Source organism: Scyliorhinus torazame, chromosome 21, assembly GCF_047496885.1.
Source record: "Scyliorhinus torazame isolate Kashiwa2021f chromosome 21, sScyTor2.1, whole genome shotgun sequence".
Classification (NCBI taxonomy): Eukaryota; Metazoa; Chordata; class Chondrichthyes; order Carcharhiniformes; family Scyliorhinidae; genus Scyliorhinus; species Scyliorhinus torazame.
Window position 1 is genome coordinate 7710298 of NC_092727.1, and position 19384 is coordinate 7729681.

The following is a 19384-nucleotide window of genomic DNA, read 5'->3' on the forward strand; positions in this document are numbered from 1 at the left end:
CAGTAAGGTTTTTGACAAGGTCCCTCATGGTAGACTGGTACAAAAGGTGAAGCCACACGGGATCAGGGATGAGCTGGCAAGGTGGATACAGAACTGGCTAGATCATAGAAGGCAGAGAATAGCAATTGAAGGGTGCTTTTCTAATTGGCGGGCTGTGACTAGTGTTCCGCAGGGATCAGTTCTGGGACCTTTGCTGTTCGTAGTATATATAAATGATTTGGAGGAAAATGTAACTGGTCTGATTAGTAAGTTTGCAGATGACACAAAGGTTGGTGGAATTGCGGATAGCGATGAGGACTGTCAGAGGATACAGCAGGATTTAGATCGTTTGGAGACTAGGGTGGAGAGGTGGCAGATGGAGCTTAATCCGGACAAATGTGATGTAATGCATTTTGGAAGGTCTAATGCAGGTAGGGAATATACAGTGAATGGTAGAATCCTCAAGAGTATTGAAAGACAGAGAGATCTAGGTGTACAGGTCCACAGGTCACTGAAAGGGGCAACACAGGTGGAGAAGGTAGTCAAGAAGGCATACGGCATGCTTGCCTTCATTGGCCGGGGCATTGTGTATAAGAATTGGCAAGTCATGTTGCAGCTGTATAGAACCTTAGTTAGGCCACACTTGGAGTATAGTGTTCAATTCTGGTCGCCACACTACCAGAAGGATGTGGAGGTTTTAGAGAGGGTGCAGAAGAGATTTACCAGGATGTTGCCTGGTATGGAGGGCATTAGCTATGAGGAGCGGTTGAATAAACTTGGTTTGTTCTCACTGGAACGTCGGAGGTTGAGGGGCGACCTGATAGAGGTCTACAAAAGTATGAGGGGCATAGACAGAGTTGATAGTCAGAGGCTTTTTCCCAGGGTAGAGGGGTCAATTACTAGGGGGCATAGGTTTAAGGTGCGAGGGGCAAGGTTTAGAGGAGATGTACGAGGCAAGTTTTTTTACACCGAGGGTAGTGGGTGCCTGGAACTCGCTACCGGAGGAGGTGGTGGAAGCAGGGACGATGGTGACATTTAATGGGCATCTTGACAAATACATGAATAGGATGAGAATAGAGTGATACGGACCCAGGAAGTGTAGAAGATTGTAGTTTAGTCGGGCAGCATGGTCGACACGGGCTTGGAGGGCCAATGGGCCTGTTCCTGTGCTGTACATTTCTTTGTTTAATGGTTGTTAATTTACAATGCATCTATATTTGAATGGTAATGAATGAGAAACCGTCTTGTTTCAGGCACATGGGAGATGACTATCATGAAAGGGTAAAGATTTGAGTGCAATGTGCTAATTGTCACACAATGTTTTCATTGCCTTTTAGGGAGCTTGACCCAAATCTGAAAAGGTGATGGAATTAATTAGTTCATAAATCTAGTTATTTTCTTGTGTGATTTGTATGCAACTGTGCTGTAGAGAATGGTAAAGTTTGTAAAACAGGGGACCATCGTTCATGGTGTCTTCAACTGAGGATGCATTGAATGGGATCATTGTGCCAGCGATATCTTGTTACAATCCCAGACCCCCAAATTTGTTACAGTTTTTTTGTTAAAGTGGACAAAATTTGTACTCTCAGCTTAGTATCTACTAAGAGAATTAATTCGTAAGATTCCATGGTTTTAAACAAACCAAATAAATTTTACTTTATTCAAGTTGATAAAGCAAACAGTCAATACTGTCTATCTTGCATCCAGAATTAACATGAGGTAAACATGAATTAGCAGGCAAACTGGTCAAACACACCACAAACTGCACATTAAACGGCAGGACAATCGACCCCCTGAATTTTCTCAGCAACCCACCCATATGTTGGTGACTCTCAAAAATTCTTTAGTCTTCCTCCTGAGGGAGTTCAGCTCTTTCTTTCGGAGATCTCCCCTCTGATTTCCCTTACAGGTCACTCCAACAAGGACTGCTTCAACAGCTGTTTGTCTCCCTGTTTCTCAATCTCTTCTCCCAAGACTCCGTCTTACTGGATTCACAAAAGCTGCATCCCAGCATTTAATTACCAGCATGATTCCAGCTCCCTAACAGACAACCACTGTTTACAGGCTCTCCTCTGCCCCAACTGCCAGATTTCTAGTGGACAGCTTCCTCACAGCTCCACTGAGCTGGTTGTTCTCCAGGGCATCCCCAGGCCGCCCGACTGCAGCAGCACAGAGCCAGCGACTTCCTCTTTAGCTCATGACCCCAGCTGTACAGAACTAGCAACTGCCGCGGTTAAGCTTGAGACGCTCGTCAAAAACTGATCACATAAGTAAGTAAATTACTGCGGATGATGTAATTTGAAGCATAACTGAGAATGCTGGGAAAACTCAGCAGGTCTGGCAGCATGCAGGGAGAGAGAAACCCAGTTAACGCTGGGTTTGACTTCAGAATTAAAGCGAGGGAAAATATGTTGGATGTTATACAGTAGCTGGGAGAGATTGCAACAAAAATGTAGGAAACTTGAGAACAGGAAACAGGTGGTCATGTAAGCTTGTTTTCACACCCAGAATCCCGATCCTGTGTTGTCGCTCCAAACACCCCGTGGTGGCGTCTTTCTGTCACGGCGGCTGAGCCCTTCAGCTTGCGTTGTGATGCAGGGCCTGGCATCTGTATCTCTGCCTCGGGAACTGGATGTGATGTGAATGAGGCTCTCTGTTTGATGTCTTCGAAAAAATCCTGCTTCAGAATGGGTCATCTTTATTGATATTTCTCAGATATTCACTTTTAAAGTTACCATAATTTGTCTGTAGAAATGTTGAGTTTGTAAATAGTTTGCTTTGTTCCTGGTGCTTTGTTGGTGAATCGTCATACTTGGGTTGCGAATGCATCTGTTCCAAAAGTCACAAGTCGTAGAGCTCAGATTCCTGAGCCATTATTTTGATTTGAATTTTCCAGAAAATAACATATGCTTTTGTTCGTAAACAGTTGTGTGGGGCTGGTTTAGCACAGTGGGCTAAACAGCTGGCTTGTAAAGCAGAACGAGGCCAGCAGTGCGGGTTCAATTCCCGTACCAGCATCCCCGAACAGGCGCCGGAATGTGGCGACTAGGGGCTTTTCACAGTAACTTCATTGAAGCCTACTTGTGACAATAAGCGATTTTCATTTCATTTTGTTGTTGGTGTGTGTAGTCAAACAGTGATAACATGCCAACTGGAGCCTAAAATGAGTACAATGCAATCATTTGGGTCAGTTGAGCATAAGCAGGTGCCCTGTTCCAGCCAGAGTTCCGGTTTGACCATCAAAACACAGAATGTTTAAGTCATGGAGACGAAACAATAAAAATCTCCAGGCTGGTGGCTAGCTTCCAAGATTTGAACTTGAGGAACTGGGGCTTGTTTTGAAAGTTTGTGATTGCGGAGGTATCATATGGAAGTGTGAGATACAAAAAAGACATTTGTAAGTTTAAGGGGCAGCACGGTAGCATTGTGGATAGCACAATTGCTTCACAGCTCCAGGGTCCCAGGTTCGATTCCGGCTTGGGTCACTGTCTGTGCGGAGTCTGCACATCCTCCCCGTGTGTGTGTGGGTTTCCTCCGGGTGCTCCGGTTTCCTCCCACAGTCCAAAGATGTGCAGGTTAGGTGGATTGGCCATGATAAATTGCCCTTAGTGTCCAAAATTGCCCTTAGTGTTGGGTGGGGTTACTGGGTTATGGGGATAGGGTGGAGGTGTTGACCTTGGGTAGGGTGCTCTTTCCAAGAGCCGGTGTAGACTCGATGGGCCGAATGGCCTCTTTCTGCACTGTAAATTCTATGTAAAATTTGGAACAGTACTTCAAGATGTGCCAGAATTCCTGAATAAGGAGAGGCATCATAAATTGAAACTTAGAATGGGAAGGCTTCAAACATGTGTTGGAAAGAAAATCTTCACGTAAATAAACAGTGTTTGAAATGGTCTTCTGTGAATTGGAAACAAAAGCCATAGATTTTTGGGGTAGCTTGGTGTGGAAATGATCTTAAAGATTGTGCTCCCATGCCCTTCCCCATCTGTTTGTATCTTGTGTGATCCACTCTCCCTGCACTCCTCTGAAGGCATTGCTTGATGCTGGGATAAGTGTGGTGTTTTGTCATAAATGGCGTTTCTGAGCTTGCCCTCGCCTGATGTGCATTCTCCAGCAGATGTGTTTGCATTGTAACGAGGAGCCAAGATTTCCTTTGCCCTATCTCTCGCACAGAGTGCTGAGGCCACTTGTAGGGCTCTAGGTTTACTAACTGGTCACACAGGTAATCAAACGTGGCTGATGTGATTTACTAGGACAGGATATTAGGTGGTGTCTTTCCTCACTAACCAATTGAGTGAGTCGATTTCTGTTTCCTCTGTCATACTTAAATGTTCCTGAATTTCAGAAACTGGATTCAAAATTCCCTGTCGTATTCCTGGATTGCCTGAAATCTGTTCGAAATCCAGTACTGCTCTGACTTTTCAGAATCAGTTTCAAATGGGTTTTTTTTTTTTTTTGCTTATTTTTCTTTGCTGCCTAGGTGGTTGCTACATATAACATTTTTAATAATTATTTATTTTGGTTGTTTAATAGATTCCAGAATACTGCAGAGTTTTGGAGGAGAGTGAGATATCGGAGCACTGCTTTGATCTAATTTTTGCCTTTGATGAGATAGTGGCTCTGGGTTACCGTGAAAACGTAAACCTAGCCCAGATCCGAACCTTCACAGAAATGGACTCCCATGAAGAGAAAGTTTTCCGGGCTGTTCGAGAGGTAATTCGGATAAAAATGAATGTGGTGCATCAGTGTACAGTTAAACTGTGTAGCTCAGACATATGAAGGGATAGTGTATCAAACTGTTCCAAACATTATTGCAGTGGGAGTGTTTTCAAACGGGTTATAGCACAGAAACAAGTTATTCAGCACATTAGGTCTATGTCCGTGTTTATACAGCAGGCGAGTCTCCTACCCTATTTAATCTCCTGATCAACATATTCCTTTCTCCTTTGTGTTTATCTAGTTTCCCCTTAAATGCATGTGTTGTTCACCTCAGTTATTCCCTGTGGTGGAGAGTTCTACATTCTCATCACACAACAATGTTCTTTAAAAAGTGAGGAGGTAAAAACAGCTCTTAATTTCTACACACATGGATGGATAAAATGTGTATGATTAAAAATGAATAAAAAGTCAGGATAAATTTGGATAGCTTGAGTGCCTGGAGAGGTTTAGCTGGTAACACTCTGAGTTCAAGTCCCAATCCAGATATTTGAGCACGCTGTGGGAGTGCTGAACTGTTGTAGATACAATCTATTGGATGGTTAACCGGAGGTCCCGTCAAGTAGACTAAAAATGTCTTGTGACACTATTTGAAGACGAGCAGGAGAGATTTACCTTGTGTTCCGGCTGACATTTATCTCAACATTGCTAAAGCGGAATAACTGCTCTTTCACCTCATTGGTATTTGTGGGATTTTGCTGTGTCAAAGCAGTTACTTTGCTCGTCTCAAATCTACGTCATTGGATCTGAAGTACTTTGTGGCAAATATGAATAAATAAATATTCGGTCATTTTTCAATAGAAAATGCATTTTCATAGGTCGTAGCCTAATGTTTCAAATTATATCAGGCAAACCACATAATTAAATTGAAATTGAGGCTTTATGGTATCATTGTGTTGGATAATGTCGAAACCTTGGTGAATACAAAATACTTGAAGTATTAGTGATTGGTTAGCCGCTGGCCTTTCAGTTCTTGGACTCGAGTTCTAATTCAGCTCAAACTGATGGGTGAAATTCAGCCATGTAAGTTTCCTACATAAATTAATTTGTGGCATTCTAATCCATTTCTTCATGGGCATTTATTTGTTTTCTGGGCGCATGTGATGCTCGGAGTACTTTTTTTGCCAAGGGTTGCCTTGAGAAGGTGCTGTTTAGTCCTGCAGCTGATACTCACTATCAGGTGGTGATTGATAGGGAAGACTGCTTTGCCCCAACAACAACAGATTTTGATATTTGTCTCAGCCAAGAATGCAAGAGACTTGGAGGTCAGGTCCTGTATCATTCAATGATAATTGACAATCTAAATGGATACAGGATGATTGGTATAAGAATCAAAACCACAGTGGAGTAGAGAAGGTTCTTCTGAAGTTCTATATTACTGTGCCATATCTCGTGGGGAGTGCTTGATTAGGACTGAGTGACGAAAGATAAATGTTCCATTTACTGTATACCTGGACAAAGTGAAAGCCATTTACCTGCTCCATTTCTAGACTGTTGGACTCTTGACCTATGGAACTGTTTCTTTTGGACTGTGACAGTTGTCTTTGTTTCCCGCTCAGACACAAGAACGTGAAGCAAAAGCAGAGATGCGTCGGAAGGCCAAGGAGTTACAGCAGGCTCGTAGAGATGCCGAGAGGCAAGGCAAGAAAGTTCCTGGCTATGGTGGGTTTGGCAGTGGAGGAATCTCTGGCAGCTCAGCGGCGTCCATGATAACTGATGCCATCATCGAACCAGAGAAGCCAAAGATGACACCGGCCGTAATGAGGTAGGTTACAATTTCCAGTGTTCACAAGACTCAATTAACGCAGGGAATCCGTTTTGTCTTCTGATTGAGCTGCTGACTGTACTGTAAGTGAGGCTGTCATGACCATATGTTGCATGGATGTGACTGACCTTTGCGTCTAATGAGTGTTCTCTGGAGGCACTTCATCAGGGTGAGAACTTTTAAACTTGGCTTCTGTCGTGCATCGTGTAGTTTTCGATTTAAGTGCAATTTTGAGGGGATATTGATTACCAATCCAATTTTTTATATTGGGGAAAAACTATGAAACTTACCAGTATTTATTTGTAAGTAGAGAATCAGTAAGTACTGGTCAGTTGAGCCCAAACGTGGACTTCAGAATCCTCTAGAAAGAAAGACAATCGGAAGACTGATGGAACTCTCGCTGCATTGAAGTACGGTAAAAGAATGACTTGACAAATGATGCTATGAGTCTTCATTTCAACAGGCAACATGTAGGAAGGAGAAGGACCGTGCAGGATGGTCCAGTGGGGTTGAGGGGAGTGTTGAAACATCTCAAACTACACAGCACTTTAGCTTCACTCTCCCTTCTTGGCACCAAAGGATGTAAAATGTGTGCGTGAAGATAGGAAACAAACAAAGAAGTTGAACAGAAAATCAGAAAAATGACTGCACCTCAAGAAAGCTTCAGGACTAACAAAATTCTGGATTACTGCTTTTATGACCATTACTAAACAAGGGTGATGCCGTCACACTGTAGTGATAGTTAAAGTGGAGCATCCTCTACATCTCTTTTTCACCCCCCCCCCCCCCCCCATCAGTCACTCACGTGGAGCCATGCCTATCATCCCCCCCCCCTCCTCCTCCCTCTAGCTTTTACAGGAGGTTTAACAATGTGCATTGAGTGAAATTGATTTTATCGCGTGTGTTTTGATCCGTCATGTTTGCTGTGATAGTCGAGGCTTGGTGGACTATTGTTCAGCAGTGATGCTCTCAACTGTTTGATTACTTTTCACTCTTCTAATGCACCATGCTGGCAATGTCCCAGTGTATAACAGAAGTTAATATGACAAAGATCTTTGATATTGAAAGTTTAAGAATAGCATTACCAAGGGTCAGAATACCTAAACTCTTTCCTATTTTACTTTTTTTCTAAAAGATCATCTCTGAACGTTCTGCTTTGACCCCATTTATGTTACAGAAGCTATATTTTTTCAAAAGTTAGACCATTGACAGTGCCGGTTTGGATCAGACCAGCGTGGTTTGAAATTCTCATCAGTGCCTCTTGGCATGTTGGCTCATTGCTAATGATGTTTTAAAAAAAAAAATTTTTATGGGTCCATTGAATATGCCAGGGATTTTGTGAGCCAAGAGAAAATAGTGTTTAGTCCCTGCAGCTTTCCTCTTCCAGTTGAGAATCTGTTCAATTATTGTAACTGGGCAGTTTGAGGAGTTGAGGAGTCAGTTAGTTCCTTTGGCCAGTTTCAGTTTCTGCATTATGTTGGTTGTAATATATGTTATAGACCAAACCTGTGCCATTTTAAACCCATTATCACTTAATTGTGTTCTCTTGTGGATTAAGGGCTGATGCAACAGGTCTTGCGTGTGAAGCTGGTTTATATATAATCAGGTATGGTTTGCTTCAATTGCTTCAGTAATGCATGGGGAGGGGGCCCTTCCTGCAACACCCAGTATATGGTAGCCCATTGAGTTGAAGGCCTTTTTTTTCATTATTCTGATTGTTTCTGCTTATCCTGGCTTGATTGTGGTATCGCTGTCTGCATAGTAGACTAAAATGTTTACAGATTTACGTTGGTACAGATGTATAGTTGGTGTACTGAACCAAGCGTTTTGGGGAAGTTACTGCATTCTCATGAATGTTAAAAGTTCATGTCTTCTGTTGTACGTGCAAGAACTGGTACATTTACATTGGCAAATGTGAACATTTTGGCATGTTTTATGGATAGCTGGTCGATGAGCTAATTGTTTAAGCTTTATTCTTTGAAATCTCAAGTGCAGGCTTCTCTCTCTGTTTCCTCAGACCTTCTGGTCCAAGCAAGGCCTTAAAACTTGGTGCAAAGGGAAAGGATGTGGAGAATTTTGTAGACAAGCTGAAGTTGGAAGGCGAACAGATTAGTTCCTCAACAAAGCGTTCGTCAGAAGTGGCTAAAGTGCTGTCGCCTCCTGTTAATGTAGAAAGGTGAGTACTGACCTTGTGCTAATATTGTAATGGCCTTATTTTTATTGTTTCTAGACTTGACTATTCCATTGCGCTTCTGGCTAATCTCACCGTTCACCCTCGATGGATTTGAATTCATCCAAAACTTTGCTTTCCCCCCCAAAAAAATGTTCCAATTAGGGGGCAATTTAGCGTGGCCAATCCACCTACCTTGCACATCTGTGGGTTGTGGGGGTGATACCTTGTGGGGGTGATACCTATGCAGGCACAGGGAGAATGTGCAAACTCCACACGGACAGTGATTTGGGGCTGGGATCGGACCCAGGTCCTGGGCGCTGTGAGGCAGCAGTGCTAACCACTGCGCCACCTTGCTGCCCCATCCAAAACTTTGCTGTCTGTAGGTCCCATCATCCTGTGCTCACCAACACCTATCGGCTCCCAGTTCAGCAACGCCTTGTATTTAAAGCTCTAATCCAGGTTTTCAAATTTTTTTTGGCCTTGCCCCTCCTGTCTCTAGCCTCCTCCAGTCCTGCAAACTTATCTGGTAGGCTTAAAGGTTTCTATTATATTATTCAACGGGCAGAATATTCTGTCCTGTGAACTAAAATCATGAAAAATTAATTAGTTAATTATTCACCTTGTTTTCTATTTGCCGTTCTACTGTGTCCAAATTAGCTTGTTATTTTTGATGTAACAATGGTTCTGTTTCAGAAGTAATGCATGGATTTTGAAGAGTTTTGGGATGTAATGAGAAACTACATTAAAGCAGATTCTCTGCTTCAGTACTGCTAACCAGCAGAAGTCTAACTGGCATTCACAATGTGAAACCTTCTGTTGTACCTTGTACAGTGTACACCTGAAGGTTGAAGAGAAGTTATCACTGACATGTGGCCGGGACGGTGGCTTGCAAAACCTGGAGGTACACGGCATGATCATGCTCCGGGTTAGTGACGAGAAACAGGGGAGAATTCGTCTTCAAGTGGAGAACGATGACAAAAAAGGAATTCAGCTACAGGTAAAAGAAACACCATATTTGTGTGGATGAGCCTTGTTTGAATCATTTATAGTTGTTGGGGTTGTGTTTTTTTTAAAAAACCTGTCTTTCTCTGTCAGTGTTGTCAATGCGTGCGCGCACACACGTGCACACTGCTGTCTTTTCTGAAAATGTTAACTCCTTGTTGAGGTGAGATTCTACAGGCCCCCTCTCAGTTCCAATATCCTGCTTTTGTACCTGTCTTTCACCAAGTGTGAATCTTAATAGTGAGGACTGGTGATCAATTGAATATTCGGGCACACCACAACTAAAATTGGTCCTATCTTTGCTTGACTTCCAGACATACGTGTAGGGCAGCACAGTCGCACTGTTGCTTCACAGCTCCAGGGTCCCAGGTTCGATTCCCGCCTTGGGTCACTGTCTGTGGAGTCTGCACGTTCTCCCCGTGTCTGCGTGGGTTTCTTCTCACAAGTCCCGAAAGACGTGCTGTTAGGTAATTTGGACATTCTGAATTCTCCCTCTGTGTACCTGAACAGGTGCTGGAGTGTGGCGACTAGGGGCTTTTCACAGTAACTTCATTGCAGTGTTAATGTCGGCCTACTTGTGACAATAAAGATTATTATTATATCCATAAAGTGCTTACTGAATAGCTAAAATTAAAGGGAATTACTGATTGATTACTCTCAGCTCAGTTAATTGTGTCCCACTTTCAGAGTGTTACCAATGATACTCTAAATTCGTCATTGGACCTGGGACTGTACCATTCAGTCATTTTGACCCTGTTAGGGACTTTCCCAATAGTGTTGCTGTGTTATTCAGTGTAACCCTGTTAGGTCAGAGGGAAGAAGTCTGTGTATTTTTAGATTTCGCGGTAATTATTGTTTATTTTGCTTGGTTTTCGTGCTTGTAATTGTTCGGAAAGTGTGTTCTTGAATTGAGAAGCCAATCCAACCGCACTTGTATTGAGATTTTCTCAAGTTTCTTGTTTATATTTTCTGAAGATTATGATTTGCTTTCGGGCCATTATGGATTTTTGTTCCCTGATGATGCCCGTGCAGTGCCTCTTTACAAAAAGTTATTTTCTGATACAAGATGGCCATGATTAAGTAGGCGTCTTATTCTCTGCACTACATATGATCACACACTTAATGGATCACGTGAAAAGGCTGTACAGCCAGAAATGACACAGGGACCTTTTTATAGAGACGTGCAAGTAATTCATTGGGATAGAGAAGCTAAACTGACTTGATGCAATACATTCTGTGTGTCCACAAAGTTGTGGCTTGTGAAGTGTATGTTTAGGTGTGACAACAGGAAATATTTATTTCCATAAGAGTGTGACAAGCAACTCCGATATATTACCAAGGAGGGTTATTGAGAGCAAAATAGTAGACTTATTTCATACACAGATGGGTGTGGGAATGATGAGGTGTCGTTGCAGTGAAAGGGTTTTTGCCCAATGTTATGTTCATCTTGCATTTCTAAAATGTTATCAAATAGGATTGGCTAACTTGGCTCAGTGATTAAAACCGTGACTGAGTAGATACATGATTTTCTTGGACTGCATGGTTTAATACCAATTTTGACTAATTTAATTCTGAGCCTTTTTTAAGTTCATGGCATGTGAGGGTTACAAATAAGAGCAGTGACCATCCTAATTGGCCCCTATTTGACAAAGAAGGTGTCTTGCTCGGCAATTTCAAAGAGTAGTTGAGTGTTAACCACATTGCTGAGAGTCTGGAATCACATGGAGCAGACCGACAGACATCTTTCCGAAAGGGCACTAGTGAAGCAGATAGGTTCATACAAAAGTAAAAAATAGTTTCCTGGTCACTATTGTCTCTCTTGTCATATGAGGAGAGATTGAGCAGTTTATGCCTATGCTCCCTAGAGTTTAGAAGAATGAGGGGAGATCTAATTGAGGTATACAAGATGCTAAAAGGTATGGATAAAGTAGACGTGGAACTGATGCTTCCTCTCGTGTGGCATTCTAAAACGAGAGGTCATAATCTTAGAATAAGAGGTAGCAAATTTAAAACAGATTTGAGGAAAATCTATGTCTCCCAAAGGATTATGAATCTCTGGAATTCGCTACTCCAGAGTGCGGTGGATGCTGGGACAGTGAGTAAATTTGAGGAGTTAGACAGATTTTTAATTGGTAATGGGTTGAAGGGTTATGGAGAACGGGCAGGACGGTGGAGTTGAGGCCAGGATGGGATTAGCCACGATCACATTGAGGGTGTTCGGCTCGGGAGGCTAAATTGCCGTTTTCTGGTCCGAGGTCATGTGTTCTAGGGAGGTGATGCTCTGACTGATTTCGCAATCCAGCTCTTGGTCTGTAGCATTGTAGGTAGCAGATGCGGATCATATCAGCCATGATAGAATGGCGGGGCAGACTCGATGGGCCGAATGGCTTAATTCGGCTCCTATATCTTATGAATTTATTGCTGATACTAACTTTTTTATTCCAGATTTATTAATTCAATGAATTTAAATTGCTCAACTGTTCGGTTGGGATTTGAACCCTTGGCTCACTAGTCCCAGTAAAGCAGCCTCTGTTATGTCCTTTTATGCTACTGTTCTATGTACCTAAATGTTGCTCTGACCTCTGATCTAGGAACATAGGAGTAGGCCATTTGGCCCTTCGAGCCTGCGCCACCATTCAATAAGATCATGGCTGATCTGGTAGTGCTCTCAGCTCCACCTTCCTGTCTGACCCCAGAACCTTTGACTCCCTTTCCTGACAAAAAAAATCTGTCTAACTTAACTTTGAATAAATTCCAATTATCCAGCTTCCACTACTTTCCAGCGAAAATAATTCCACACACCCGAGACCCTTGCCTCTTAGTGTGTCTCTTAGTTTTAGTCTCCTCCACAAGAGGAAACATTCTCTGGGTATCCAGCCGATCAAATCCCCTTGTATTACAATAAGATCACCTCATTCTTCAAAGCTCCAGTGAGTATAGGTCCATTCATCCCAGGAATAAGCCTAGTGAACCTTGTGCTTCGAAAGCAATTATATCCTTTTTAAAGTGAGGAGACTAAAACTGTACCCAGTGCTCGAGATGTGGCCTTCAACGCCCTGTGCAACTGTAGCAAAATATCTCATTTTATATTTCATGTGCCTTCCTAATCACTTGCTGTACCTACATATACTGACTTTGTTGTGATTCATGTAACGGGTCACCTAGATCCCTCTGTACCGCTGAGTTCTGCCATCTTTCTCCGTTTTAAATAGTATACTGTTTTTCTGCAATAGAAATAGAAAATGCGGGGAAACCTCAGCAGGTCTGGCAGCATCTGTGGAGTGAGGTTTTCTTGCTCCACATGTGCTGCCAGGTCGGAGTTTTTCCAGCATCTGTTTTAGTTTCAGATTCTAACATCCGTAGTATGTTGTTTTTATTATGCTGCTTCTCTTTTCATCCAGCCAAAGTGAATAAGTTCACGTTTACCCACATTTTACTCCATCTTCCAAATTTTTGGCTCATTTGCTTAACCTACCTATATCCCTTTGCAGACTCGCTACGTCCTCTTGGTGTAACGGCAAATTTAGCGACCTTGCATTCGGCTCTTTCATCCGTGTCATGGGTATAGATTGTAAAACGTTGAGGACCCAGCACTGATCCCCCCCCCCAGTTGATACAGCCTGCCAATCTGAAAAAGATCCATTTATCTCTACTCCTTCCTGTTAGCCAACCAATCTTTTATCCATACTAATGTATTCAACCCTACACCATGTGCATGCGAGTGAAAACTAGAAAAATAAGCACATCTCAAGCTGCAAAAGCTCGGAACTGGGAATGAGATGACCACACTATTTAGTTACAGGCTGAACCCTCGTTTGTTGTGTCTTTATTTCCAGACTCATCCAAACGTGGATAAGAAACTTTTCACAACAGACTCTTTGATTGGGCTAAAGAACCCAGAGAAATCCTTCCCACTGAATAACGACGTTGGGGTCCTGAAGTGGAGGTTGCAAACCAACGATGACGCCTTTATCCCCCTCTCCAGTAAGTATTTCCAGAAATTGTCTCAGTAAAGATGCTGTGGCATGCATTGTGTTGTGATACGTTGCGTCTTGTGCATCCCCAGTTTTCCTCGCTCCAGGTTTTCCTCGCTCCAGGGTTGGTGGCTATGCCTTCATCTGCCTCAGCTCTGAGCTTTGGAATTCCCTCGCTAATCCTCTACTTCTCCTCTTAAGGTGCTTCTTACAACCTACCTCTTCAAGCCTTTGGTGGCCTGTGTTAGGAAAATAAAAGTGGTTTTAAGGAAGTTATATTTGTATTGGCGAGCGTTAGAAATAAGGTATAGTTCTAAGTGGGTTTAATTTGATGTTTCTGTGCCTGGAAGGGTAAAACCTGTAGTTAGATTCATGCTGGACAACGGTGTTTGTATCTGTGGGGGATGGTTTAGATTCCAATTATAATTCTATTGTGTTTGAAAGGGCTACGGCGCGAAGACTAAATAAACCAGCAGTGGTTGCTTAGCAACTGGGGCCTTGTAAGGTCGTGAAGCTTTTAAGTTTTAGTTTAGCTAATTTGGTTGCTGATAGAGAAAGGTAGTGAGAGATAAGGTAGCTCTCACAGCTCTACTAGAAGCAGTTGGTTTTAGAAGCCTGAAATGGGAACATCTTTCTCAGTTTTGCCAAAACAAAAGCCATACTATGGAGTAATGATTAAGAAAACAGATGCTGGAAACCTAAGGAAACTGGAGAAATGAAGAGAAGTTTCCATGAAGTCTGGAGTTGATGGAACAGAGGCAATTGGGAACCAGAACAGATTACTGTTCAGTGAAGTCACAGAGTTGAAAAGGCTTTGGATCGTGAGAGAGCAGAAAGATATTTGCAGTAGTGTGGAGGCTCGTGAGAAATTACTACAGTATGGGAGACATTATTTGAAATAATTGTGGAAATTGATAACTGGACCTTGGAGTTTGTGCGAAAGTCTTTAAGACAAAGGAAACCTGAAGGGAGAGGTGTAAACCAGAAAACAAAACATGGATGGAAGCAGCAGAGGGAGAGCATAATTTAAAAGAAGATTTGAAAGTGGAATTTGAAATCATTCGCGTGGAGGTGAGACAAGGTGGCTCACAGTATAAGAATCATCTGGGTTGGGGGGATTCAGGAGTAATCCACAGACATTCACTTGGGTTCAGAGTGGAGTGTGTCTTACCACAGTCATCCTGTGTACTTAAAAGTGATTTTGTGTGTTAATGAGACCATTGTAGTTTCAGATGTAGAACATAGAACATACAGTGCAGAAGGAGGCCATTCGGCCCATCGAGTCTGCACCGACCCACTTAAGTCCTCACTTCCACCCTATCCCCATAACCCCTCCTAACCTTTTTGGTCACTAAGGGCAATTTATCACAGCCAATCCACCTAACCTGCACGTCTTTGGACTGTGGGAGGAAACCGGAGCACCCGGAGGAAACCCACGCACACACGGGGAGAACGTGCAGACTCCGCACAGACAGTGACCCAGCCGGGAATCGAACCTGGGACCCTGGCGCTGTGAAGCCACAGTGCTATCCACTTGTGCTACCGTGCTGCCCCACTTTGTAATCAGTGTTAATCTTAAAACCTATGTGTAATTTTAAGCTGGGGGGGTGGGATAAAGGGATATTAGCCAATTTTTTTCATGTTTCATACATTTTTCTTCTTTTAAAACTAATTAATTCTAATTGTGACTGTTCCTCCGTGTTTTATTTAAAACAATTAAAAGTTGTGAATTTGTTTGAGCTTGGGTTCCATTCTGGGATCGTCCCCTTCAGTAATAACATCAGCCTGGATCGTAACACCTGTCCTATATCTTTGACATGACTCTGTCAAATATTTTTGCCAATGCTCGTGTCGAGCACCTAGGGGAGTTTTAAATGTGCCGTGTCATGCGGTAACTCTGCAAGAGCATTCTGGGAGGTAAAATTAGGGACCGTCGCTCTTGGCTTTCAAGTGTCTGGTTGTTCATTGGGTGTGTCTTATTGCGCAGAACTGTTCAACTGTCAAGCCACACTGCTTCTGGGGCTTTGATTGATGCCCTAACAAACTCAGTAGGAGGTGTGGACATTGCCTGTCAATGTGCTAGGGTTTTCTTGTGCCCATAACCACTTTTTATTTGGCAGGGGAGAGCTGGCGCAGGCCGAATGGCTCACTTCTGGGCTGTAAGACTTTGAGGGGCTGAATGGCCATCCTGGTTCTCTTTTCCTAAGAAAACCACAATTTAAAGTTCAGTGATGGTTGTTGTTTCCCGAGTGATTTCATTACTCTTTTGTTTCCAATTTAGTTAACTGCTGGCCTTCGGAGAGTGCCACTGGCTGCGATGTAAATATTGAGTACGAGCTACAGGAGAGCACTCTGGAACTAAACGATGTAACCATCACCATTCCTGTTCCGTAAGTTTTTGTAACTTGAAATGCGTTATACTTTTCTCTGGTCTCTTCTGATTATTCCCCCTTCCCTCCTGATGCTGATGCTGCAAGAGGCAGCACTCTGTTTCTCCATGTCAACCTAACCTGTCTTGACTGGAGAGCCATGGCAGCTGAATGATGCAATAATATACAGCATCGTGCTTTTAACATTTTGAAACGGTCATCGGGTCCCTGGTAGCCTTTTCTGGTCTTGTACTCTCCTACATCCCGATTTAAAAACAGAATATGCTGGAAATGTTCAGCAAATCAGGCAGCAAACTGTGGAGAAAGAAACTGAATTCATGTTTTAGGTGGATGAGTTTTCATCCCCGATTTCCAGCATGCTGAGTTATTATTTCAGTATCTGCAGTATTTTATTTCAGTACTTTCCTATTTAAATGGTTTTCTCTTCAGGAATAGAGCTATGCTTGGTGTCCAAGAAATTGCATAATGAATGGAATTTATTTCAGGGAGAGTTTTAAAAAAAGTTTCCAAGCAAGCAATCTAGAATTGCTTGAAACAGCAGTAATGCTATGAATGGATGTTTGCCAGGTCCTCCTATACTGACCGTCGTATTCTGTTGTTCCTAGGGCTGGTGTTGGCGCCCCATTAATTGGTGAACTCGATGGTGAGTATCGCCACGACAGCAGGAAAAACATTCTCGAGTGGAACCTACCAGTCATCGATGCCAAAAATAAAACTGGCAGTCTGGAGTTCAGTATAGCAGGACAGCCCAATGATTTCTTTCCAGTCACTGTGTCCTTTGTGTCCAAAAGGAACTACTGCAATATACAGGTATGTACTCCCATCCATAAAACATAGCCAGTCCGGTCAGGCTTCATGTGTATTTGATTTGTTCTTTTTGACACAAAGGTGAGCTCATGGTACACATCGCACCATCGCCAAGATTGCTACTTCCGCCTCTTGTGACGTTGCCCGACTCTTGTGCCTTTGGTACCTTTAGACTTGCAACTCAGTCGTGATCGGTCTTCCACCAGCTGACTCCAGCTAACTCCAGCTGATCCAAAGCTTTGTTGCCCATATCTTAACTCGCACCGTCCCATTCATATATCACTTCTGTACTCACTCACCTGTATTTGCTCCCATTCCAGCAATATCCTTGTTTTCAAACCTCTCTCTGACCTTCTACCTAGCATTTCTCCAAGCTCCTCTGGTCCTTCTGCTCTCCACCAGTTGAAATGAAATGAAAATCGCTTATTGTCACAGGTAGGCTTCAAATGAAGTTACTGTGAAAAGCCCCTAGTCATCACATTCCGGCGCCTGTTCGGGGAGGCTGGTATGGGAATTGAACCGTGCAGCTGGCCTGCCTTGGTCTGCTTTAAAAGCCAGCGAATTAGCCCAGTGTGCTAAACCAGCCCCTGTAATTGTTCCTCCATTGGCACCCCATAACTTTGGAATTCTTTCCCCAAATCTCCCCATTTCTTGACCTTTATTGCCGCCTTTATACCTGTTTCTTCACCTCTCTTGCCTTCTTCCAACCATTCTTAAAAACCACGTCTTAGGCCAAATGTTTTGGGCATCTGTCCTAATATCTTTGTAGCTCCGTGTCCAATTTTGTTTAATAGCACACTTTATGAAGTGCCTTGAGATTTGCTCTGTGGAAGGTGCTACATAAATGCAGCCTTGATGGGCCGGTTTAGATCAGTGGGCTAGACAGCTGGTTTGTAATGCAGAACAAGGCCAGCAGCGGGTTCAATTCCAGTACCTGCTTACCCGAACAGGTGCTGGAATGTGGCAACTAGGGGATTTTCACAGTAACTTCATACTTGTGACAATAAAAGATTATAATTATTGGATTTCCATGTGTTGAGTTTATGCAGAAGAAGTGTTCTCAATTCTTTTATCTGAGATGATGCAGATCTAATATTTAGTGAGCAAGCAGTTGGCCTTGGAAAAAAATGTTCGGTGTAAATGTGGGACAGTCTTTCCAATCTCCAACATGCAAATTTTCAGCAAGTATACATTCACAAAAGAAAAAGCGTAAGGAAGCATCAAAATAAACACTAATATATTGATGACCTAACAACAATAAACTTAAAACCAAATATTTCAAGTAACTGGCAGAGTGTTTAAGATGGTAACAACTTATTCTGTGGTTCTACAGATATAGAGGATTAAAATCTGCTAATCTCTGGACTGACTCTCTTCATTGTAGACGGGTTCTGATTCAGCTGATATCTCTTTGCCACGTGCATGCAGTCCTTTTTCTAGCCTTGCACACAGAAGTGAAATAACCATGAAACTACCCTCTTCTGGGAGACTGGAGGAAAAGTAAAAACATACTTTTTTCTCCCCCTTCGTCCCCAGGTGATCGGAATCAATCACGTCGACAGTAACAGCCCCGTGAGGTACTCCATGGAAACCATGTTACTGGTTGAAAAATACGAAATACTGTAAAAATAGCAAAAAAAAATCAATGCACAACAGATATCCAGAAGTCGCGAGAACAGACGTCGCCGAGCTGCACACAAGATCGAAGACCATGAACTTCAAAAATATAATTGCACAGTGTTTTGTGTATGTGAAAAGATTCAGAACGCCTAGACAACAATGTGGTTTATTATCTGTCATTCAAACCTGCCGACTATTCTCAGATCTGAAAGAGGAGTTTGATATTAATATTTTAATTAACCAACAAGTATAAACACTTGTCTTTGTTTTGAGGGGGGGGACGCGGGGTGGGGGGGGAAGGAATGGGTGGGTGAGACGGGGAATGACGTTTGGTAGCACCTACAGTGTCATGTATTTCAGCTACTGCACCTGTTCCCTAGCATATTGCCTCCTTGGCTGTAATTATCGTTTTAGCCCTTTTGTTGAGTTAGTTTCCAACGTAAAAGTGACATTTTTTTTTCTTTTTCTCTTTGATTTGGATGAAAGATGATCGAAGCAGACATTTTGTAACCCTGTAAAGTGTATAAGAGGGAATATGACAACATTCCAGTGTAAAAAGATTTAACAAAAAAAAGTGTAATCTTTAAAAAATGATTAAAAGTATATTATAAAACCAAAATAACTTGCTTTGCGTTCCCTCCTACCGGTAAATGGTGGTTTTAGGGATGGTCTCGGTGACATCTGTGGAGTTACATTATCTTTGTGTGTGTGTGTGGGGGGGGGGGGGGGGGGGGGGGCGCTGTGGGCCGGTTTGGCAATCACTCAAAAATAAAATCAAAATACTGCTGATTGATGCTGGAAATCTAAAAGAAAGACAGAAAATGCTGCCAGTATCTGTGCAGAGAGAAACTGAGTTAACTAAATCAGATTCTGCACGTCGCAGCCTTCAGGACTTGAGTTCAACAACTTAAGATCATGAACTGTCTGTTCCATCGTGACCTTATAATCCATTCTTTTT

At 42.7% G+C, this 19384-nt stretch overlaps 1 protein-coding gene across 2 annotated transcripts in view; it reads left to right on the plus strand.

The window, feature by feature from the left end:
* Positions 1–19048, plus strand: part of LOC140398132 (coatomer subunit delta) — a 43534-nt gene extending 24486 nt beyond the window's left edge. The window contains exons 3-11 of one of the 2 annotated variants that reach the window (XM_072486399.1): positions 4513–4692; positions 6255–6460; positions 8019–8066; positions 8478–8636; positions 9465–9630; positions 13472–13619; positions 15891–15999; positions 16605–16809; positions 18343–19048. In XM_072486399.1, the coding sequence (XP_072342500.1) occupies positions 4513–4692; positions 6255–6460; positions 8019–8066; positions 8478–8636; positions 9465–9630; positions 13472–13619; positions 15891–15999; positions 16605–16809; positions 18343–18432 (1311 nt within the window). In that variant the 3' untranslated portion in view covers positions 18433–19048. The remainder of the gene's footprint in view (positions 1–4512; positions 4693–6254; positions 6461–8018; positions 8067–8477; positions 8637–9464; positions 9631–13471; positions 13620–15890; positions 16000–16604; positions 16810–18342) is intronic. The other variant, XM_072486400.1, reaches the window with a different exon arrangement.
* The last annotated feature ends 336 nt before the right edge of the window (positions 19049–19384 follow it).